This window comes from Colletotrichum tamarilloi, assembly GCF_030869305.1.
Source record: "Colletotrichum tamarilloi strain Tom-12 chromosome Unknown Scaffold_121.1, whole genome shotgun sequence".
Lineage (NCBI taxonomy): Eukaryota > Fungi > Ascomycota > Sordariomycetes > Glomerellales > Glomerellaceae > Colletotrichum > Colletotrichum tamarilloi.
Window position 1 is genome coordinate 76230 of NW_026849504.1, and position 22770 is coordinate 98999.

Here is a 22770-nt window from a genome sequence, read left to right on the forward strand (position 1 = left end):
TTTACCGTGGTTCTCTGAGATGAGTTTCCTGATATTGCAATGCCACAGCGGACTAATAATATCGGACGTGATGGTTCTTTCTTGTAGCTTTTCATTCTGTACAATCGAGTATCTTCAAAGGGGAAGCCTGGAAACATAGAATACAACAATGTAACACGATCACGATTATTATGCTTGATCGTTTTGAAATAGGGGTTAATAACCCGTTTGACTCCATTGCTATGCTACTAAAACGGAGGACGGATTGAAGAACATAAGGAACCGTCCGGCTTATACGCCAGGTAAAACTATATCTTCTTTCTCTAGTGAGAAGAGGGGGTTGGCATCATTGGACCAGTTCCACCTCGAACGGAGGCTTGCCCCCCTGATTCTATACAAGTATCCACAAAAACAACACAAAATTGACGACTAAGTGATCTCTCTACTCGTCTCGATCCGCCATGTTGGCCAGAGGAACGTAACCCTGATCCTGCGTCCGCTTGCCTCTGAGTCTGCGCACGACGTACTTGACTCTACTCAAGATGCCGAAGCCGCGTCTCTTGGTCTGGGCAGAGGGGTCGATCATGTAGCTCGGGCGCGTCCAGAACTTGAGCAGGAGACTGCTGACGACGACGCTGACACTGCTGCAGGCCATGGCGGCGCCGGCGGCCATCGGGTGGAGGTGGAAGCCAAAGGGTAGGAAGACGCCCATGGCGAAGGGGAGACCGATGGCGTTGTACAAGCAGGCCCAGGCTAGGTTGAGCTTGATGCGGTTGAAGATGGAGCGGGCGAGGTGGAGCGCGGCGGGAATGTCCATTAAGTCGGTGGGACGCATGAGGACGACGTCGGCCGCCTCCATGGCGACGTCTGTGCCGCTGGCCATGGCAATACCGACGTCAGCGGTTGCGAGGGCAGGGGAATCGTTGATACCGTCGCCGACCATGCCGACGACTTCGCCCTGATCCTGGAGCTGCTGGACAATGGCCTGTTTCTGGTCGGGGGATACGCCAGCGAACACGTTGTCGGGGGAAATGCCGACGGCTGCAGCCACGGCGACAGCAGTGGAACGCTGGTCGCCCGTGACGATGGCGGTCTTGATCTTCATCCGGTGGAGGACAGCAATAGCAGCAGCCGCACCCTCCTTGATTGTATCAGCGAGGCAGAGGTGACCTGTGTACTGGCCGTCGATGGCAACAAAGATGTTGGTGGTGCCGGCAGAGGTGTTCTTCGAGCTGGAGTTGGCCTTCGCGTTGAGCTGCTCAGACGCCTCGACAGCTTCGGCCGGGACATCGACGTTGTTCTCGCGGAGGAAACGAACATTGCCGAGGAGAACGCGGTATCGGGTACGTTCGTTGCTGACGGCGGGTTCGACAAGCGCGTTGATACCTTTTCCAACCGCTGCCTTGAATTCGCCAACGCTGCCGTCAACAGTAGCCTCTTCGTCTAGGCCGAGCTCAGTCTTTGCAGCATTAAGAACAGCTCTTCCGACAGGGTGTTCACTGCCCATCTCAGCGAGGCCGACAATATGCCACCAGAGTCGGCGGCGCCACTCGTTGTCTTGCCAGGACGAGATGAGGCTCATCTTGGCTACGCTCATCTTGCCGTAGGTAATTGTACCAGTCTTGTCCAGAACGATCTGGGTAATTCTAGTCGTTGTCTCCAGAGCAGCTCCACCCTTCACGAGGATACCGTTCTCGGCACCAATACCGGTGCCAACCATTACGGCGGTGGGAGTAGCCAAGCCGAGAGCACAGGGGCAGGCGAAAACAATGACAGAGATGCAGAGCTTGACGCAGACCATGATCTTACCGCCGCTAGCTTCCTGAGTAAAGATCTTAGGTGGGTTCTTGAGCGCATGGCTGAGGATCATCCAAACGAGGAATGTAAGGAAACCGAGCATAAGAATGATCGGTACGAAGTAACCGGCAATCGTGTCAGCGAGTCGCTGGATGGGAGCACGAGTGGTCTGGGCGTCCTGGACGAGCTTGACAATCTGGCTCAGCTGCGTGTCGCGGCCAGCCCTCGTCACCCGGAAGTCGACACGACCGTGACCGTTGACGGTACCGCCGATGAGGTAGCTGCCCTTCTTCTTGTTGACGGGCATAGCCTCGCCAGTAACCATGCTCTCGTCGACGTACGTCTCTCCGCGAACCATCATACCGTCGGCCGGAATCTTGTCGCCAGGGCGAAGGATGACAACATCTCCAACCTGAAGCAGCTCGGTGGGAATGACCTTCTCCTCTGCGGCGTGACCATCACGGTTGGGCGTCTTGGGCTCGCCGGAGATGGTCGAGTTCTCCCAACCCTCGGCAGCCTTTTCGGCGGCGATCGGGTCAGCGTAAATAGTAGCCATGGACGGTGCCAGAGACATTAGCCGCGAGAGGGCCTTAGAAGTCTGACCCTTGGCGCGGTTCTCCAAAAATCTGCCGAGTGTGACAAATGTAATCAACATCGTGCTAGTGTCGAAAATGGTAGCGGGTCTCGTGTGCGGCGGGAAAAGGAATGACACCAGCATGGCCATGATACTGAAAAAGAAGGCGCATGAGGTGCCGAGGATGACGAGAACGTCCATTGTCGGTGATCCATGCTTGATGGATTTCCAACCTGAAATATAGAAACGCTTTCCAATGCCGAATTGGACGGGTATCGTAAGGGCCAAACAGACCAAATCGCCAACGAAGATGCCGGGAAGAAGCTCCCAGCTGCCAAAGTCAAGGCTTGGGAAGCACATGGGTAAAATCATACTGATAAAGAATACGGGTATGGCAAACGACAGAGACAACTTGAAGGCTCTCCGCCACTCGTTAATCTCTCTGGTCTTGGCAAGGGACTCGAGCTGTGCGTTGTTGTCGTCGTTGTCGGACACAAGGGCATTGAGGCCCTCGGCCTCGACAGCCTCGACAATTCCACGCAGGCCGATCAGATTGGCTTGATGCGTAACCGTAAATCTGGAGGTAGCCAAGCTGAGCTTAGCAGAGTTGATACCGGTGATGGTGAGAAGCTTTGCTTCCAGGGCCATGGCGGCCGTGGCATCTGGGTTGCCGTAAATCTTGAATTGGGCGGTGGAGTTTCCTCCTGCGCCGTTTGCTGACGTCTCGAAAGCAGTCGACAAAATCTCAGCACCGAAGCCACGGTCCTCGATGATCTCGGCGATCTTCTCCGCTGGAAGCTTTGTTGTATCGTGGGTAATGACGGCGCGCTCAGCCAACAAGCTGATGTTGAAACGCAAAACACCCTCCACCTCCTTGAATCCGCCCTCAACCGCAGATGTACAGGCGCCGCAAGTCATGCCCTCAATTGCGACTGTTGTAGTGGCGACAGAGCTTGTGGGATTGCTGCTGGCTCTGGGCTTTTCTTGTGCGCTTTCGCTGTCTACAATCTCGGCGCCAAAGCCTCGGTCTTCGATGATTTCCGCAATTTTCTCGGCGCTGAGCAGTGTCGGGTCATGCTCAATGATGGCTCTTTCGGACAGCAAGGATATGCTGAAGTTCTTTACGCCTGGTACGTCTTTGAACCCTCCTTCAACAGCTGATGTGCATGCGCCGCACGTCATTCCCTCTATGGCGACGGTTGTCGTCATTAATCCGCTATCCTCCTCGGCATCAAACAGGTCTTGCTTTGCTGGGAACATTGGTGAGGGTAGATCGGTGGAGAGTACTTCGGCGTCGAATCCTCGGTCTTCAATAATCTCGGCGATCTGCTCGGCAGAGATGACTTCGGGGTTGTGCATTACTACCGCCCGCTCCATGACCAGGGCGACAGAGACGCTTCCTACACCCTCTACACCTCTGAAGCCCGACTCTACTGCTGAAGTGCATGCGCCACATCTGTTGAAACTGGGTAAGCATATCGAAAAGGGAACACGTCGCAACGGAGCGCAACTCACGTCATGCCGCCGACCTTGAGGGTCGTCGTCGCCCACTGGGTTGCTGTTGGTGTGGCAAGAGTGGCCATAGGACCACTCTCGCTCTTCCTCGGTACTCTAATGGCCGGAGGAGCCATGTTGTCGTTTTGTCTCTGGGAGGTTTGCGCTCAGGAAGCGATCGCGGTGTGAGTATAGGGCCAGCCTCGGTCTTTGGTTATGCTTCGGTTTCGGGACTTTTTCCACAGCTTATCTAGCACCAATCTTTCATGATAGTGCTAGCTGTCCATAGAGAGGTAGGGGAGTCTTTTTTCGGGAGATTATTCGAAGACGGGATCGAAGTCGAGACGAAGCAAGGACTCGAGGTAAAGCTGGAAGAGAGAGACTTTCGGGAAATGCTCCAGAAGACCGGCTTCCGAGTACTATGTACGGATACTGAAAAGGTGGGTATCGTGGTGTTTGAGTGTACGAGTCTACGTGTTCGTGTATGCGTACGGAGAGAGTATGTTGGTGCGTAAGAGTAAGCGTACGTACGTGAGTTGAGTAAGGTAGCGCGCAAAAAAGAAGCCGGGTCAAGGTAGGATTAAGAATCAAGGGCCCGGGAGGCTAGAAGAAGAACGGCGGCAATCAATGGCACGATGGGCAGAATGGAAGGCGAGAGAGAGGCTTGGGGGGGACGGAAGCGGAAGGTCGGCTTTTGTCAGCCAAAGTTTCGTGGACCGGCAGGAATGGGACTGAAGGTCCGCCGCCCATGGGACTGATGGGAGTGGGAGTGGGAGGAGTGTGGGAATGCCCACACCAGGATGCAATGTAGCGGTAGTAGCAGCGGCCAGTGAAGCAAAGTTACAAACCAGCATCAGCACTGCTTGACTGGGGGGGGGGGGGGGGGTATTTCGAAAGTTGTAAAAAAAGAAAGGAAAGGAAAGGTACCGGAAGGGAAGGGGGGGGGGGTGGAGGGGCGGGGGGAGGGGGGGGGAGGAGGGGGGGGGGGGGGGGGGGGGGGGGGGGAGTACTTCGTAAGTTGTAACAAAAGTAAGGTAAGGCAAGGTATCCGTAAGGTAAGGTAGGTGGGCTGCAGGGCCAGGAGAAGAAGGCGGAACAGCGGCGTGTGGGTGCGCGCGGTGTAGCCGGGATCTAAGGTAATCATCTGGCGCAATCGTGGGACTGGCAACCGGGGTGTGTGGGAGGGAAGTGGCCCCAATGGCCCGAAGGGGGTGTGCGCTTGCTACTGCTGCTCCTGCTGCTGGTGCGTCTGACTGTCTGTGTCTGTGTCTCTCTGCCTGTGCTGTGTGTGTGGAATCTTGGAACGGAACATTGAACAACTCCTGGGCGCAATTGCGACGCCAACTGCAAAACTGCAACGCTCTCAGCGCCAATTCCAGCCATGACAGAACTGTTTGGTGTTGCCAGATTCCTTATTCCATATTCCAAGACCGACAACGGCTGCATTCGTTTTGGGGGCTCGTGCGGTTGGGTTTCTTCTATTGCTTTTTGCAGTTAGGACTCCAGCAACATGACCTTTGCCCCTGCTCTTATCCTGATCTTGGCTTCTGTTAATTGTTTTCCAGTGACGCCTCCTGAACCCCGAGTCTCTTTTTTATGTTGCTCCCGAGCTTCGCTCCTGACTAAGGTCACTGATTACCTCATGGGCTACACCAAAACCGTCACCCGGCGCCGCGAGTCTTCGCATCATTGCCACGAGTCGATCTTGAAAAACGAGACGCACAAGAGAAAGAGTTTCTGTGTACACTGGAAAGAAGGACGGCACATGTACGGATAGAATTGTGTCGACGACGAACCGACGGGCGTGGCCGAAGTGACCAACGAGATTCGCACGGGTGATCCCAGCCGGCACTGCACCTTTCGGTGCTCGGGCGCCACACCTGCCCCGGGGCCCCCCTCTCACTTCTCTCCTTCCATCTCCTTTTGACCACTTTGCGCCCTTGGTCTATTTCTGGGCCAAAAAGAGATCAGTGGGGGGATCGCGAGAACCTCGCACTAACCTCGACTCGTCCAGATCAACCAATATCTATCCGCTCCTTGTCTGGCGCACCGCCCATCTACGCAGTACCAGTCTGTCAGATGTCACATCGCTCACAGGTTCATTTACTGCCCATCATCCACGAGGACTTGAAGACCTCTTCTTTGCGGATAGGTGTACGACTATGGATACCATTCCTTGACCGGTGGGACATCAATTCAGGGCTAGGTCCGGCTGTGCATTTTCCACAGGAAGACTATTCATGGCACTTCCCGGGGGCAGCACGTAAGACTGACTGGGCTGACTGGCTTCAACTGACTGGACTTGGGTAAGCTGAGCTGATGGGTGCCAGAACTCATTGCGACGCTCCGTCGCTCACTACAACCTTCGTATCTATCGGTACACACAGACACACCCCTCGCTTTTCCTCGTCCGGGGTCGAGGGAGCGCCTGCGCGAGGAACGGAACACGACGACGCACCTGAGTCCTGAGCTTGGCTAACGAAACATTCGGGGGGCACGGTCACTTGAGGCAGTTTTTTAGGGTCCAAGGGGACTCCTGGGTTCGGATTGAGCTTCAGCCTCAGACCAGCCTAGCATTCTGGGTGACTGGCTCGCCAGAAACCAGTCCATCCTAACTCTCCATTGGACGCTTTAGATCCGGCGCGTCTCGGAGTGGGAACTGTGGGCGCTATGCTTCATGCTCCTGAGAGCCGTGTTCCGTGTCTCTTGAACTGAACAGATGAGAATTGCAAATCAACAAGACTGAACAGTGATGACGGCGGTATATGATTGATTCGTGGCTCTGATCTTTATTCCTATGGACTGATCTCCGTCAGACTCAATCTGTACGCAAGTCTGTGTCTTTCGATTTCACATTGTACTCGGTATCGGGCTGTCGTGCCTAGGACCCGACTTCCACCATGACTTTATTTTTGAGTTTCCGACGGACCGACCAAACAATTCTGTCAACTTCTTTTTTCCAGACCGCCGGCAACAAACCTTGATACACACTCCGATGTCAACAACGAGGAAAAAAAAAGTCCAGTCTGATATTGATAACGTACGATGCAGGCTTCTGAAGAGAGGGGTTACGACGCTGATTCAACTTACTACCTGTGCCAAGCTGCAATGGAAGCTGCACAACCGATCATCCATATCTGCAATGTATTCAAGATCCTTCAAAACCACCCGAATTTGGAAGGTAAAATGGCATGCAACAGTATTGCAGCAAGAGTGAAAGAACGATGGCATGTGGCTGCGGATGCCAATTGATCTTCGGGAGATTTTCGTAAAGAAACCCAGTTCCTTGTAAGATCATATCGCCAAGCTCCGGCTCCAAATTCCCACAGTTGCTTCTCGAAGCCGTTTTGGCTTCAGACCAATTCATGAGGAAACGATCATTGCCAGTCTCGCCATGGCTCCTGGTCAATGGTATGGAGACAAAGAGACCAGTTATCTGCCACGCTCATTTCTTGTCCAACCTGAAGTGAGACCACTGGAGGGAATGCAGAAAAGCTTCCATTCCAATTCCCGTCAGCGGCCCGGCTGGTGCGGGATGCCCCATCCGGCCTCGACTTAAGGTGCGCCTCGAAAATGCTTGCCTTAGGTAAGGTTACTGAGGTTAACACGTTAGGTTAGGTAAGATACCTGGACTTAGGTACTCCGTAAGATGTGTCGACCCCACCAGCACCCTGCCTGGTGCCCCCGAACACACTTTGCCCCGCGCCACTAAGGCACCCGACCTCTGTGGCAGCGTCCCCATTCGCTCTTGCAGCGGCCCTGTCTGGACGGGCACCTCAAACGAATCTGACACAAGCTTCGTCCTCAGAACGATCTCCAAAGGAAACACACCACAAACGAACCAAACCCCCTTCGCTTCCTCACACCCTTACGATTTGCCAATCTCTGACGACACGACAGAGAGGTACGGTAGCATCCTCCGAAAGCGACCTTCCTTCTCAGCCTCGTCTCGTCCGATCCCCAGCGAGCTGGACCAACCTACCTTCAGCCTCGTCAACCCAACCCCACATTGTGCTATTACAGGTAGTGACGACAGCTACTCCTACAGCAGTAGTACCCCACCTCGGAGCTTCGTGAACATCACAGACGAGCAGCTCTCACGATGGAGCAGACCAAAGCTCTCAATGCTCTCGAGGTAAGCCGCCCAAAACAAAACTACACATTCTGCTCATCTACGGACGCAAATGCTAACAACCTCCCAACAACAGCCCTTCCTGGCTCTGAGCAAGTCAGCAACATCCCCCCGCGCCGCAGCCGACCTCGTCACCCGCGCAACATCAAATCCAAATACCTTCCTCTTCACAGAGCTCCTCGAGACCCCTCAAATCCAAGCCCTCGCCCAGTCCCCCGACTTCGAACCGCACCTCCGCCTCCTCGAGCTCTTCTCCCACGGCACCTACGCCACCTACCAATCTGCCTCGGCATCGGGCCTCCCCCAGCTCAACGATGCCCAAACCCTCAAACTCCGCCAGCTCTCCCTCTTGACCCTGGCCCGCGACCGCTCGAACCTAACCTACGCGGCCCTCCAGTCCGCCCTCGGCCTCCCCTCCACCCGCGCACTGGAAGACCTCGTCATCTCCGCAATCTACGCCGGCCTCCTCGACGCAACCCTCGACCCTCACCGCCAAGTCGTCCAGGTGAACTCCCTCGCCGCCCTCCGCGACCTCGCCCCGGGAGCCGTCCCGCCCATGATCGCCGCCCTCCGCGCCTGGTCCAGCCGCTGCGAATCCACCCTCGGCGACCTCGAGTCCCAGATCGCAGGCATCCGCGACGCCGCCGCCCGCCGCCAGCGCGAAAAGGCCGCGCAGGACGCCCGTCTGGCCAAGCTGGTCGAGGACGTCAAGAAGGATCCCGAGACGGGGGGCGCCGGTGGTGCGGGAGGCAGGAAGCTCGCTGTCGGTCACGCACAGCACGGCGGCAGCAGTAGTGGGGAGAGGGTAGGCGGCTTCTTGGGCCACACGTCTAGGGCGCAGCGGTACAACAAGCGGGGCAGCACCAGCATGATGGACAACACGGAGGAGATTGACGACGAGGCCATGGACGTGGACGAGGAGGATGATGAGCAGGAGAAGAAGCGTGCTAGCCGACGGAAGCTTTAGTGGATTAGTTGGTGGATGGGAAAGCTGGAGATGTAGAGGGTACTTCCAGTCTCGTCTCGGGGACACTTCTCCCGGAGTTACACTCGGGGGACCAGCGGCCAGGGACCTCGTTGGAGGCTCGGTGGCGCTTGATAGACGGTCAGGACGTGGCATAAGATGATGGCTGAAGGGGAAACAGCCGAAAAGTAGCAGAGGCATTATCACGATACATTATGAGAACTCAATAAATACAGTCAAGATCGAATTCGATAATACTGACAGAGATTAATCTCTGCCGTTTCCTGTTCTGTGATGCCTATCTAGCGTGCCATTGATAAAATTTAAGGGAATGTAGAAAGTGAATGAATGTGTCGAAGCCAAAAGTCTCCTGTCGCCTCTCCTCTGCCTCTTCCTCTGCCGCCTTGCAGTTTTACCTGCCTTCGGTGGCGAGGATTCCAGTGTCGATTCTCGCAATGTCGATAATGATACACCAATGCCTTGTGTACATTGAAAAGAAATTAAATCTGTCCCTTGTTGAACGCCGTGTGCGAGGCTATGTCCCCTTGGGTGCCTCGACTGTCCCTACGCCGTGCCTCTCTGGTATCCTGAATGGAAGACCGAATCAAAACCGAAAATTTGGGAAACTCTGTCGCTCAAAATCTTTGGGGTCGTAACGTTCGTAAAAGCTCTCTCTGTGGGAGACAAAGCGTCCATATTATTACATCCGTGATGTAGACTGAGGCCGCATTGTTGTTGTGTTTGGGGTATTGCAACACATCCTTTGTTTGTTGTCCAGGATAAAACAAGGCATTTTACAACCGTTTGCCGGGGACAAGGATGAAAAGCACACAGAGCGCGGCGTCGATTAAAATTGTGACGGCGAGAACCATGATAGACCGCTTAGCAAGGAGCTTACGAACATAGGGCTCACGAATTCGAGAGAAGTTGAACGGCGTGTACTCGCTGAGGCCGATGAGAGCGAGGACAGGATCCAGAGAGTACTGGTATGATGCGAGGAAGTAGACACCAACAGTGAATGGAAGGATAAGCTGAAAGATAGGTTAGCAGGCGAAGTTCACATATGAGATCATGCATAGACTCACCCAGCATCTGGTAGTTCGAGGGGCATTGAGGAAGATGAGAATAAAAGCAGCCCAGAAGCCACCAAACATGGCCAAAAGACCAACAATCATTCTGATCTGGAGAGTGGTCGGGATGAGGTTGCCAAGGGCCTTCATTCTCAAGAAGTTGGGGAAGGCATCGCGTTCCATAGCCTGAAAGACGTAGTCCTTGGCAACGTCAAACACCTCTGGATCGTCTCTACCAAAGTCCTCAATGGAAGTCGTGACGTCCTGAGTAATGGAGCCTGGAAGAATGATTTCACGCTCTGCGCCCGGAAGGAGAAAGGTGTAGAGGATCTTCTCCGCCGAAGCCCGGATATCCTGTCTCGCGACGGTGTGTGCGGGAGAGTTGGAATCTGTCGTCAGGTCGCGCGGAGTGCTGAAAGCCCCACTGGGACGGCTGCGATGCTCTCCAGTGCTGCTTTGAGGGGAGTCTTGGGCCTCTTCTCTCAGGTAGGCCGACATCTGTGCATCCTGGTTCTTCTCCTTCTCAGTGGCATACATTGATGGGCCGGCGGCGGAATGGCTCATGTCACCAAGTCCATCCAAGATCTGAGAAGACCGCTTGGAGCCCGACTTATCCAAGTCAGGTGTTCCAACTAGGACGGATCTGCGGAGTTCGCGCACATAGTGGCGGCACAAGGACATGTGCTGAGCAACATCGAGCCTATCCTTCGTTAGTGAACAGACGCGTGATTCTGGGATGCCATTTGCAAATACCAGAAATCGAGATAATCGACGGATTTTTGCTGATCTCTCATGAAAATGTAGAACGAGAAGAGGTCGACGGGCGGCAGGGTTCGACGACTCAAGACCTCAAACAGAGTCGGCAATCGGTTCCGGTGCAGGTCTGGCTGAGGAGATGGCGAGCCGGAGGCCCCAGTTGATCGGTCCTCCATGATATCAAGCGGGTCGGATTCGCGAGAAGAATCGAGAAACGAAATCGGAATTATGTAGTGATTGATGAAGAGAAGTCGGACGAGAAGGAAACGGCGGCCGACAGAGTCGCTGTCGTTGGGTGGTGCGAAGTCGAAGTTTGGTCGTCGGAGAGGCGCGGTACGGATATCGTAGATGAGGTTTGGCAGGTGCACTCCGCAAAGGTTCGGTCGTAGCGCGGCTGTCTACTCGTCGGTTGCTAGGCTTCCCCCAGGTCGGTTTGTGTACTGAACGAGCGTAAGAAGGGAAGGATCGCGCACGGCGCAAACTGACAGCGTCAGTGTGATTGACGATGGCGCTGCAAGGCGTGATGGCTTGAGTCCTGGATGCCGTTGGGATACGGCATAACAGCAGATCAAGCAAGCACTCAGACCCAGACACTAATTTCGTTCAGGTTGTCTGGTCAGGGGGGATACGACCCACCTCTACGTACTTTCCTCCGAAAAAGCGCGCTTTCCTACTGTCAATGTGGTTCCACCCACACACGAGTCCACTTCACTGCAGCGCCTTAGCTTCTCAGGCACTCAGACGCTTTCTTGAGCAACGTCACGTGCCCTATCTCGAGAAAAGAGGGACAGGTGGAAAGAAAACGCCGCATTACCTCAGCTACCCAGCCACAAGCACAGGCCCCGCCTCAGCCACGGAAAAGCAGGTAGGGCTTGCAATTTCTCGCTTCACATTTTGTGGGATGACCTGCCGGACTACGCAAAACCATCACATCGACAACTTCTTAGACAATTCGACTCCGCGATCCCGACGACCGAACCGCCCAACGAGAGGTACCGCCAAAATGTCGACCAAGCAGAAGAAGCCCGCCGGAAAGCAGCGTTCCGCCATCGCTGATGTCGTCGCTCGCGAGTACACCGTCCACATGCACAAGCGCGTTAGTATTTCCCCGAGGAGAGAAAAAAAAAGGACGCCGCCGTCGACAGCGAATCCAATGGCCCACGATGGCGATCCGGTAGCATAGCATAGCAATGCTGACAATTTTTGCTCTGTAGCTCCACGGCGTTTCCTTCAAGAAGCGCGCTCCCCGTGCCATCAAGGAGATCAAGGCTTTCGCTCTCCAGGTCATGGTACGTCTTGCTTGTCCCTCTCGAACCCATCCCGAAATTTTGCATCCAAGACCCTACAACACCAATCGGCCCCATATCGAACCACACTACATGGATAGATACCACAAGAATGCTCACTAACCTTGTGATTCGTATAGGGTACCTCCGACGTCCGCGTTGACCCCCAGCTGAACAAGAAGGTCTGGGAGCAGGGCATTAAGGGCGTTCCCTACAGACTCCGCATCCGCATCTCCCGCAGACGAAACGACGAGGAGGGTGCCAAGGAGAAGCTGTACAGCTACGTCCAGGCCGTCAACGTCAAGAACCCCAAGGGTCTCCAGACTGTTGTCGTTGAGGAGTAAAAAGTTCTCTTTGGGATGGTTTCAGGGCGGCATAAAGGCATCGGAGTTGCATTCGGCATTCTAGTCTCACATACAAAATCGACGGAAATGTGAACAACGCTTGATTCCCCACACGACTTCGACGACTTTTTACTAGTATTGGACCCCGCGATGTGGTGGAATGTTATTTTTTGTCTGCGCCAAAGTGCGCGCGAAGGAAGCGTTGCGTATGTGTCAGGCAATGGTGAACGATGACGAAGGCTTTTTGGGACATCATCAATCTCTTGTGGTTCTTGTAACACACATCGTCCAACAGGGTCTTCTTTTTTTATCGTCTTGGTCGCGGTCTGCCAGAAGCAGATGAACAGGATATACCCAATCCTGAAGGCCAAATCCCGACCATGCAATGCAGTCCAATTCCTAACAAAAAGAGTTCCAAAACAACCGGCCCGTAATCATACATGATAGACTCCAATTCTCCAGTGCTCGAAACAATGTTTTCTCATCCTCGTGTCATCCACAAGCAAGCCCGCGCTCACTCGTCTTCAACATCGCGGTGACGAGCGAGGACCTTACGCTTGAACTCTTCGGGGTCCTTGTCCCACAACTCTGCGGCCTCGCCGTTGAGAGGAGAAGCGCTGACTCCATATTAGCATTGGCAAACGAACCACTTTTTGCCGGGGCAACTCACTTGTTTGGCTCGCCCAGCAGACTCTGCAAACTGAGGAGTACAGTTTGAATGTTATAGGCGGGTGTCCACTTGTCCTTGAGAATATCCAAGCAGATGCGGCCAGAGAAGTCGAAGTTGGGGTGGTAGATGGGCGTCGTGAAGAGCACCGTTGGCGCAGCGTAGGGGTAGTTGTTGGGGAACGACAAGCTGAGCTTGAGCGTCAGGCCGGCGTAGGGAGTCTGTTCGGGTCCCTCAATCGTCGCCGTCCACGACATGAGGTTGCCGTCTGCCGAAGGGAATGCTGAGACGCCGGGAGCGGGAGAAGTCATAAGCTGCATCAATTCCGTCTGCAATCTGTAGTCATGAAATTAGTCCGTCTGGTCGTAGATGAGACGGCAACGTCTTGCAACGAGATATTCATACCTCTTGGTGACGCTCTGAGCATCAGGTCCCTTCCTGGCGCCAGCAATCTTAGCTGCTGGAACACTTCCGGGAGCGGAGTTCTGGGTGTCCTCCATGCTGTAGTCCATTGTCGCAAATGTCGTGAGGTGGAAAGAAGCAATCGCAAAGAGCACTGGTCGAGGCGAAGGGGGCGTCTTGAGGCTGGGAGGCTGGGATGAGAACTGGGATGAAGCAGGTAGGTGTTTGCTAAGGCAAGGTGATATCCGGCCAGCCAGTACTTATGTGCAGGGAAATGCAATGTGCGGGAAGATGGTCAAGGGGAGAGGTTGGAAGCTTGCAGCGTCAAGAACAACAGAAGGCAATTGTTCTGTAGGGCGAGAAGGGCAGGGATGGGGAATCGGAGACGCTGGTACCTGGGCGACGCGCTGACTTTGGCATCCGCTTTTGGACTAGCGTCGTCGCTGCCGTTACCAAAGTCAACGGCGAGTACGAAGCGACGACCTTGCCTTACATCTTAATTCGAGCCTTGATCGCACCTTTTTTACGACAAATTCAACTTTCAATGCGTTAATAATTTCCTCCGGATCAACCATGACTTATGAAAGGTTTCTGTTCTCCAAGAGCGGATTGGACATGCGTTTTCAATTGAGTATGTACTTCGCGATTGGCCGTCTGTGATTTACGGAATCACTGGTCACCTTGTGATACCTAGTGACTTGGGCAAAGGCCATGGTGCTGCTGTTTGACGGATACCTCGTTCGCTATTTCAATCCTACATACCTAGTTGGACGTTTCTTCCGCTGAGCAATGAATGTGTCCAACCAAAGGAAAGCATTGTACACTCAAACACAAGGTTATAGCAAATGATGTATTCAATTATCAGCTACTAGAAACACCTGAACCGCAAAGTTGTAGTACAGAGCCTGTACTATGTGTCTATAGGTAAAACGTCTTCCTTGAGTAGGTACTTAGTGTTCATGCCCTCCCTTGGCATCAAATTTCGGTCCTCGTAAGCATCGATACCATGTTCAAAGATCAACAATACCCCTAGTCATATCTGCTCTGCAGGCTCAAGTATAAGTGATATCGAAGCTGGCATATATACCACATTTTGAGGAGATGAACTTAATCTGAGTCTAATGCCAATGTTCATTTCTGCTTTACGTAAGTATACAATACGCTCACCTGTCAAGCGAGAGTTCTAAAGCACACATAATATAGGCTTTGTTAAATAAGTCTAGTCTGTGGAACTTCCTGTGTTTTGCAGCATATTCACTTCAGAATAAAGTGCTCCAGAAAGAGCATTGTACAAGGTAGTAAAGGATGCCACGCTCCTTCCCACTTCTGCACTTCCCTTTTTTTGTTTTTCCATCTCTCCTCAGGCCTTCTTGCCCTTAAATTCTTTTTTCCACTTCTACACCTTCCAAACTTATCTCACCTCAGCTTCACAAGTCTAGTGTTATTTTACGCACTATCGTCCTTAATCGTTTGATTTTCAGCTTTTGTGACAATCTGAGAAGATGGATGAGGAAGATCTGATCGAGTTCGGTCCTGATCCTATTGAGGAAGATCTGATCGAGTTCGATCCTGATCCTATTGAGGAAGATCTGATCGAGTTCGATCCTGATCCTATTGAGGAAGATCTGATCGAGTTCGATTCTGAACCTATTGAGGAGATGAAACACCTTTGCTTGCGGGAGGACTGTGTTTGTACACGTCACGGTGTTCAGGAAGATGGCGCAACTGCGTAAGTCACACCTTCCTATACCTAACTGGCGAAAGTTCAGTGATAAACTAACTTAATCAAGACTTCTAAGTACCACAAACTCCTCATACGAACACCAGGTCATCGTCTCGACCCCGTCATTGAACAACACTCAATCCGGTGTGCAGACAACTCACAATACGACCAGCCCCACCGGAATTCAGGTCGCTCTGCCAAAGAAAGCAGCCGAGAAGAAAGAAGTTGCCACAGCAAAGCAGTACAAGCGAGACCCGAACGTTTGCTTGGTCGGATTCCATAACCACTATTTGTGGGAAACGCTTTATGAAGCAGGTCACCGCTGTGACGTCTGCAAGAGGATGCAAACCAAGCACATCCATACCTGCCCCAAATGCCGTTTCAAGATTTGTTGGACCTGTCGATGTGACTATGGGCTAACCAACAAGACGGCCAAGTAAGTGCAATGACATGTTTACATAGGTACTATCCTAACATACTGCAGGGAATTGCGCCGCCGACGTAACCGAGTCTAAGGGAGGCTTTATGATGCGGCTCAGTGATCAACTGAGGCAGAGGCAGGAGCGCTGTTCTTTCATTACGCGAAAATTGTGTTCCAAAGAGCAGAGAGAACAGTTTCACTGACTTGCGCAAATTGGCCAGCCGCAGCATCCGATTGCTGAACTCTCGTACGAGAGTTTGGGGCTCCAGTTGTTTGCAGTTTGATTTCTTGGCGGAAATGGAAAGGGGAGAGAGACTGAGGGGTTTCTAGGCCTTAGATTGGCGAATGCAATAATCAGATCGCAATTCATTTTCTAGACCTGTTATCATTGAGGTGCTAGTGATCACCTTCCAAGGTGACTTGATAGCTTGTTGGTCTTGGTGGGAGGTTAGTTTTGGCCACAAAAGCGGCGACACTATAGGGCAGGGATCCTGCTTCTTTGGAGGGGTGTGTTGGAGCAGTGGCGGCGGACTGTTTACCTGACCAACACTGCAGCAACCGCGATAAGAGGGCTTATCGGCCAATGAATTCGCGTTGATGCAGGCGGCAATGAAACACCTTCCATGACTCCAAACAAAACACGCCAAAAGCTCTTTACGCGGTCAAGACGCGCTCCAAAGTGCCACCGCGGGGGGACAAACGACCCAAGACATACACCTCAATCAACATGGTGAGTTCTTGTTGACGCTGGACCCTTGGACCCTTTGTGCGGAATTCGCCCTACGCTAGCTTGATACGTCATCTATGCATTTCATTTTGCCTGGCATCGTTTGCCTGACAGCACCGTGAATCGATATCCCTACTCGCCATTCCATTTCCCCTGTGCTCGGTCGGTCTCAGTCATGAATTAGTCTGCCGCAGACTCTCTCCCAAAACCATCTGAACTTCTCGTCTCACTCAGCAAAGATGCAGCAATCACAGCTGGACCCTCTGCCCAGCGACTTGCCCTTCAGGGTCATCTCAAAGACTATTGGGCGAGGGGCTTATGCATCGTAGGAACTCTACCCCTCAACCTCACGTCCGATGAACCCCGCCACTGACTGTGGGCATCCAGAATCAAGAAAGCTGTTCCTCTGGACGCAAATACGCCCGTCTTCGCTGTCAAATTCATCCACAAGGGTTACGCCGTCAAGCATGGCCGCGTGTCGGCAAAGCAGCTCCTCATGGAGGTGTCACTCCATTCACATGTCGGCCAGCACCCGAACATCATTGAGTGGTTCGCTTCGGGAGAGGACAGCAATTGGCGATGGATTGCCATGGAGTTTGCCGATGGAGGCGACCTTTTCGACAAGATTGAGGCAGACGTGGGCGTTCACGAGAACATTGCTCACCTCTACTTTCTGCAGCTCATCAGCGGCGTGAGCTTTATCCACTCAAAGGGCGTGGCGCACCGAGATCTGAAGCCTGAAAACATTCTGCTATCCGAGACGGGAAGTCTGAAGCTCGCTGACTTTGGCATGTCAACCATGTTCGAGTATAAGGGTCAACGAAAGACGAGTTCCACCCTTTGCGGGAGTCCACCATACATCGCGCCTGAGATCCTCGCGTGCGGCAAGGCAGAGAAGAAGGCATCCCCGGACGCAATCAAGTACTCGCCAGATCTCGTTGACATCTGGTCATGCGGGGTTATTCTCTTCGTACTCTTGGTTGGCAACACGCCCTGGGATGAGCCGTCGAAAGGTAGTTGGGAGTACCAGGAGTACGTGCGAACGAACGGCCGCAGCACAGATGCGCTTTGGGGGAGGATACCGTCAGATACCTTGTCGCTGCTTCGAGGCATGATGAATATTGACCCGAGCAAACGCTTCTCTTTTCGACAGATCCGACAACACCCGTGGTATACCAGGCAAAACCCACATTTGACATCGGACGGCACGATTTCCGACCCGATCAACTTGGCCACGCAGATGCTAGAAAGTCTCAAGATCGATTTCAACCAGCAACCTACAGCCTCCCAAGGCAACCCGTCCAGCAGTGATCCCATGGATATCGATAGTGCCGGCAAAGTCTCCTTCACCCAGCCTGAAACACCCATCAACGACGTCGCGTGGGATTGGGAGCGCCCTGCCCTCAAAGTCATGAACCCCATTGCCGTCTCCTCCACACAACCTCTGACCCGAAGTGTGAGCGGTGTCGCTAACCGGCGCTTGTTCATGGAATCCCTCGCAGAGGAGCCTTCCATCAGCCAATTCTCGCAGACCCCTGGTGTCCCTCTAACACTCACCCAAGCGGCCCGTCGCTTCCGCGACATCGTGCCATTCGAGTCCCTCACACGCTTCTTCTCTCACGTGCCGCCCCAGCTCATCGTGCAAATGCTCAGCGACGCCCTGCACCAGCTCAACGTCCCGCTGCCGCCCGTCACGCCGAACCTGTACTCGGACCACATCATCATCATCAAGATCAAGACGCTCGACGCGCGTCGACAGTCGCTGCATGGCGAGATTCACGTCGACAAACACAAGCTGCCTGAGGAGCAGGAGCTGCTGGATATTCGGTTCGTGAAGATCAAGGGAGACCCGTTGGAATGGCGCCGGTTCTTCAAGAAGATTGTCGTCCTCTGCAAGGAGGGCGTGTACGTGCCGGATGCATAGGGAGGATGCCGGCTTGGATAGAGTGATGGATTGAAATGATGTTTACGCTGTATAGATGTATAGATAAGACCTGTCACGAATGAAGAAGGAAGAATGATGCCCTTAGTAATGGTACTATGAGTCAATACAATACAACCGCTAAGGGAGGCTGAATGACGGTATCAAAGAAGGAGAAGAAACATCACCTCTGACTCCAAAGGTCCATGGTCTAAAAGGGAATTCATGCGGTGACAGAATAAAGGAATAATGCAACTATGATCTTGAAACACTCCGAAACATACCGGAAGAAAACAACGCAGTTACTCTATCTGAATTTCAAAGAATCAAAGCAAACCCAAAAAACCAGAAACCTCCATTTCCTTCCGAATGCAAAGTTCGCACCTACCAACTCCGTTTACAAACGCACTAATACTGCCACGCCAGACTGAGCCATACCCATCTGTGGCCTCTCACAAATCATTCATCTCGTCATCTTCATCCTCCTCATATTCCTCACTGTCGTCATAACCGCCATCGTTCGCATCGTCCACGTACTCTGCGTCTGGATCGATTTGCTGTTGAGGGTCAGAATAAACCACGTGGAAGAAGCAATCTCCATTGGGGAGATCTTCTTTGACGATCCGGATGAGCGTTTTGGGGCTGTCCGATCTCAGAGGAAGATATCCTTTATGTTTGCCTGTCTTCTTATAGGCCTCGATAGCTCTTTGCTCATAGTCGTGATTGACTCTGTCAAAACATGTGCCCTCATCGCATCTATCTTGACCCACGTACTCGAGGGAAGGATGCCATGTTCGAACAGTTTCCATGATCAATCCAAACATCTTCATGAATGTTGGACCATGGCCAGTCAGGCCTGTCGTGTTTAGTAGATTCCTGTTACATTGAGGACTTCGACAAACAAACATTTGTAGGTAGGCATGTACCATCTCATGAATCAGAGACGCGACGTTCTTCTCAAACGAAATGCGATTGACCCTGTTGGTCAGATTCTCGTCGTAACGTATTTTGGGAAAGAGTCGAATTTTGGCAAACCACCTGCCCCCCTCATAAACACGTTCTGTATCTGCAAAACAGATTTTCCCAAAGTCGCCTCTCAAATGACCAAAGCCTGTGCACAACTCCACGTGCGAGTACCTGGGAATGTTAGTGCCAATTGGCTTGTGGGGGTATCTTGTCAAAGCCCCAAAGAAGAAGAAATCGTCAAGGCGAACCATCATTTGGTGCAACGAGTCTTCGAGTTGACGCGCCAAGGACTCGACTTCCATCCGCGAGTATCGACTTTGCTCGAATGCTTCGAGCTCCTCGTTGGTAAGAGCATACCAGGCTTTAGATACGGCCAGCGCGCCCAGGAAAAGTTGGACAAATTCACATCGAGCCACCTCTTGCTGCGGTCGAAGCTGGTTGCACCAGTAAAAGCTTTTGCAGGTGAGGTTCAACAGAGGTGTCGCAGCATACATCGCGACGAACAGAGGGCGGTAAGGCGGTAAATCCCGGGAAGTCGTAAGTAAGAGAATGTGAGAAGGCTTCGGGAAGGGAGGGTGATGACATTTTCCCACCTCCTGATACTGGGGAGCTATGTTCTGGGACTCTTCGCTGACAGGGTTTTGGGTTCCCTGATCAACTGGCATCGAATATTCCATGGTGCTGAGTTGCGAGTTGCTGTTGTCTACTTATGTGTTTACGGTACACGAGTCACAAATCTGATGAGTTGCTGATGAGTTGCTGAGGAGTTGCTGATGAAGGAGTGGCTCGAAGTTGTCATTGTGCTCGTCTTTTGTATAACATCGTAGCGACTATTGGATTCTGCAATAGATAACGCCCGACTTCTTCATCGTTCTAGTTCATCAAAAAGAGAAAAGAAAAAATTGGGAAGAGTTTCATGGCCTTGAACTCGGGACCTCGAAGGAGCCCAGGTCTGAAGCTTGATTGTGACATCAAACGGTACGCCAGACCACACTCAACTCGGCTTTCATGTTTTTGTTCTGGGAAGAAATTCGAAAGTGTCATAAGTGATATAGTAGTCTATCCTGGTTCTCAAACTCGTCCTCTTGGGTTTCGTCCCCACTCGAGATGCCGCTTCTTAGTGCATTCACATTCTCATCTGATTTGAAGACCTCTGCTCAGACCACCTTGTAACTTGGTTTTCTTCGTAGATAGGAAGTTCCTTATGACGAGCAAGCTGAAGTACGCAGTGCAGAGAAGGTCAGGAGTAACAGGACAACTAGGAAACAGACAAGAAGAGACCAGGGCAAGTCTTTGGCTTTTCTTTGAACAAAATGCCGTTTGAGACGGAGTGCCGTCTCGCTCTGCTTTGTCTTCTACATGAAGTTTATTGGCTTCGAAATTTGTCAGCAGATCAAAACTTATAGGCAAAGAAAGGACTTAGACGACTTCAGAGTAAAGCAAGCTACTTAAAGAATCATACTTAGTAAAGCTTTGCAATGGCCTCTGACGTAACCGGTTTTCGAGACTAATTAAGATCCTCGGAAGCCCCCCCATGCCGGTTACACAACTCAACAAACAAGCTGGGGGTTAATTATCGGGGGCCCGGCAACTCAACATTTTGCAAGATTACAAGCAAACACACCTGATTCAAGTATTGGTGTGCCTTTAATTCGCCAAACTCGAAGTTTGCTCCATGGATGACTGGGACTGCTGATCTAAAATTGTTCCAGAACATGGCCATGTCCGAAAAGAGCATCCCGTACGGAGTACTCGTATCGAAAATACATATAAGTCTGGGAGAATGGGGTTTTGTCACGTTGTGCCGTCGTTTCCAGAGGGTTACAACTATTACGTGGGATGCGTGGTGGTCCCCCCTTTCCCAAATGATCATACTTAAATACCCTGCACAATAAGTTTGCTGGGTCCAAAGGGGGTAAGGTAGTTAGAGCTCCGCAACCCCCGGGTCCCGTGGCGAGGGAGCGGCTCTTCCCGCAAACTCTGTCAGTCCATCGGACAAAACCCTGGAGTAGAAAAAGGGAGGCTTTTCCTCTTTTTGATTTTCTTCGATGATGTGCATAATGATACAGGTAGCATCGCCAAAATTTCCTGGAGAAGGGAGACAACAAAAAGGGCGCTTCAGGTCTCCAGTGTGGTGACGTTTGATGAGTGACATATTATGGGCGCGCGTATCGAACGAAGCCTTGCAAGGAAAATGACGAGTCACATGAGTCAAATACCAATTGCCGGAATATCCTCTTTCTTTTTGATCTGGTGATGCCCAACACTAACCCATTTTTTCTCCTTTTTTGATAATGCAAAAAGAGTAAGAAACCTTGTCGACTTGGCGAAAGCCACGCTCTTTAGTCCGGTATCCGACTCGTGAATTTTCTGGGATGATTGGCCAGGACCCTTGCAAAAGCGCATAACTAAACCGAACCGGAGCTGGCTGACAAGTGGTTCGGAGGGGAGGGGGGGGTTTTCGCTTGGGCAACCGCAAAAGGGGGGTGTGGTCGATCACCAAAGCTGGAAGTTTGTGTGGTCTTTTTCAGGGGATCGAATCCTTCTTACGACAGTACACTAATCCTCGTATAAGAGGCGCACTAACGAAATTATGTACAGATCAAGAAAGCAAACACACAATGGACAAAAGTTTCCTGAGCAAGATGGAGGAGGTGTAGTGTTCATTAATTGAGTTTGTGAGTTGTACGGATACATTTGTTGAAAATCATAAAAAAGAAGAAAAAAAAGGACAAGCTCTTTTTCGCTCTCTCTCGTAAATAGTACAAAACTTTCTCGCTCGGCACTACAGATATCCGATAACCTAAGATTGCAAATGCTACGTTCAGTCGCTCAGCGTACTCATCCATGCAGTTGATAAAAACAAAACAGCCACACCAACGACAAGGCAGGTCGATAGTCAAACCTTCATACCAAAGAAATAAAAACAAAACCGAACAATAAATAATCAGAATGCCTCCCAGTAGGTATCTCATGCTGCTTCCAAATCGCAATAACATCAAATCGTAAACAGTGTGTGTGGGTGTGTAAGTCATAAAAGGGGAAGAAGGGCAAAGCTTGCGAAGCTTCATGCCTTCACCTTTTCATGACCGCCAAAGATCTCCGCCATGAGATGTTCGTACGGAGCCAGAGGATGCTCCTCGGCCAAGTCCATATCAGCCATCTTGTACCGTGGGTTCGATGTGTGCATGGCGTGGAAGCCTCGGGCGCACTCCTGCATAGACTGCTCGTACGTGCCCCTCCCCTTGAGGATGGCGGAGGCTCTGTTGGCGGCATCTACCGTGTCGGTGGCGACGTCTTCCAGGACTGCGAAGACATCCTTGCCGGTTGCCATACGGCGGTTGTGAATATAATTCCTGGTCTCGCCGCCAAGTTCCTCCTTGTAGAAGCTGATAAAAAGGCACGCGGTCAGACATACGTCGGGTTTCCACTTTGTAACGTACCTTATCCGTAAGAAACCTTGGAACGTAAATTGTAAAAGTTATCGCACCATCTGCACTCCATAGTATGGTAGGTACATATTCTACCCAATACCCCAACCGTCAGG

At 52.2% G+C, this 22770-nt stretch overlaps 10 protein-coding genes across 10 annotated transcripts; 5 read left to right on the forward strand and 5 right to left on the reverse strand.

Annotated features, from left to right (window-relative positions):
- Positions 1-421: 421 nt before the first annotated feature.
- Positions 422-3981, reverse strand: CTAM01_14400 (heavy metal translocating P-type ATPase; the record flags this gene model as incomplete). Its single annotated transcript, XM_060530401.1, has 2 exons — positions 422-3806; positions 3866-3981. 2 exons carry the CDS (start codon positions 3979-3981, stop codon positions 422-424), a joined length of 3501 nt encoding a protein of 1166 aa, XP_060375043.1.
- Positions 3982-5354: 1373 nt separating this feature from the next.
- Positions 5355-5621, forward strand: CTAM01_14401 (uncharacterized protein; the record flags this gene model as incomplete). The annotated part of the gene is made up of 1 exon (XM_060530402.1): positions 5355-5621. The coding sequence occupies one exon, from the start codon at positions 5355-5357 to the stop codon at positions 5619-5621; it is 267 nt and encodes an 88-aa protein (XP_060375044.1).
- A 2325-nt stretch (positions 5622-7946) lies between these two features.
- Positions 7947-8943, forward strand: CTAM01_14402 (PCI domain-containing protein; the record flags this gene model as incomplete). The annotated part of the gene is made up of 2 exons (XM_060530403.1): positions 7947-7979; positions 8053-8943. 2 exons carry the CDS (start codon positions 7947-7949, stop codon positions 8941-8943), a joined length of 924 nt encoding a protein of 307 aa, XP_060375045.1.
- Positions 8944-9734: 791 nt separating this feature from the next.
- On the reverse strand, positions 9735-10942 carry CTAM01_14403 (uncharacterized protein; the record flags this gene model as incomplete). Its single annotated transcript, XM_060530404.1, has 3 exons — positions 9735-9971; positions 10026-10710; positions 10764-10942. The coding sequence occupies 3 exons, from the start codon at positions 10940-10942 to the stop codon at positions 9735-9737; spliced, it is 1101 nt and encodes a 366-aa protein (XP_060375046.1).
- An 827-nt stretch (positions 10943-11769) lies between these two features.
- CTAM01_14404 (50S ribosomal protein L31e) lies at positions 11770-12396 on the forward strand (the record flags this gene model as incomplete). The annotated part of the gene is made up of 3 exons (XM_060530405.1): positions 11770-11862; positions 11981-12055; positions 12193-12396. 3 exons carry the CDS (start codon positions 11770-11772, stop codon positions 12394-12396), a joined length of 372 nt encoding a protein of 123 aa, XP_060375047.1.
- A 514-nt stretch (positions 12397-12910) lies between these two features.
- On the reverse strand, positions 12911-13575 carry CTAM01_14405 (ubiquitin-conjugating enzyme; the record flags this gene model as incomplete). The annotated part of the gene is made up of 3 exons (XM_060530406.1): positions 12911-13013; positions 13067-13399; positions 13469-13575. 3 exons carry the CDS (start codon positions 13573-13575, stop codon positions 12911-12913), a joined length of 543 nt encoding a protein of 180 aa, XP_060375048.1.
- A 1392-nt stretch (positions 13576-14967) lies between these two features.
- CTAM01_14406 (uncharacterized protein) lies at positions 14968-15703 on the forward strand (the record flags this gene model as incomplete). Its single annotated transcript, XM_060530407.1, has 3 exons — positions 14968-15194; positions 15256-15624; positions 15673-15703. The coding sequence occupies 3 exons, from the start codon at positions 14968-14970 to the stop codon at positions 15701-15703; spliced, it is 627 nt and encodes a 208-aa protein (XP_060375049.1).
- Positions 15704-16575: 872 nt separating this feature from the next.
- CTAM01_14407 (uncharacterized protein) lies at positions 16576-18260 on the forward strand (the record flags this gene model as incomplete). The annotated part of the gene is made up of 2 exons (XM_060530408.1): positions 16576-16661; positions 16724-18260. The coding sequence occupies 2 exons, from the start codon at positions 16576-16578 to the stop codon at positions 18258-18260; spliced, it is 1623 nt and encodes a 540-aa protein (XP_060375050.1).
- A 449-nt stretch (positions 18261-18709) lies between these two features.
- Positions 18710-19900, reverse strand: CTAM01_14408 (uncharacterized protein; the record flags this gene model as incomplete). The annotated part of the gene is made up of 1 exon (XM_060530409.1): positions 18710-19900. One exon carries the CDS (start codon positions 19898-19900, stop codon positions 18710-18712), a length of 1191 nt encoding a protein of 396 aa, XP_060375051.1.
- A 2390-nt stretch (positions 19901-22290) lies between these two features.
- On the reverse strand, positions 22291-22557 carry CTAM01_14409 (longiborneol synthase; the record flags this gene model as incomplete). The annotated part of the gene is made up of 1 exon (XM_060530410.1): positions 22291-22557. One exon carries the CDS (start codon positions 22555-22557, stop codon positions 22291-22293), a length of 267 nt encoding a protein of 88 aa, XP_060375052.1.
- Between the last annotated feature and the right edge of the window lie 213 nt (positions 22558-22770).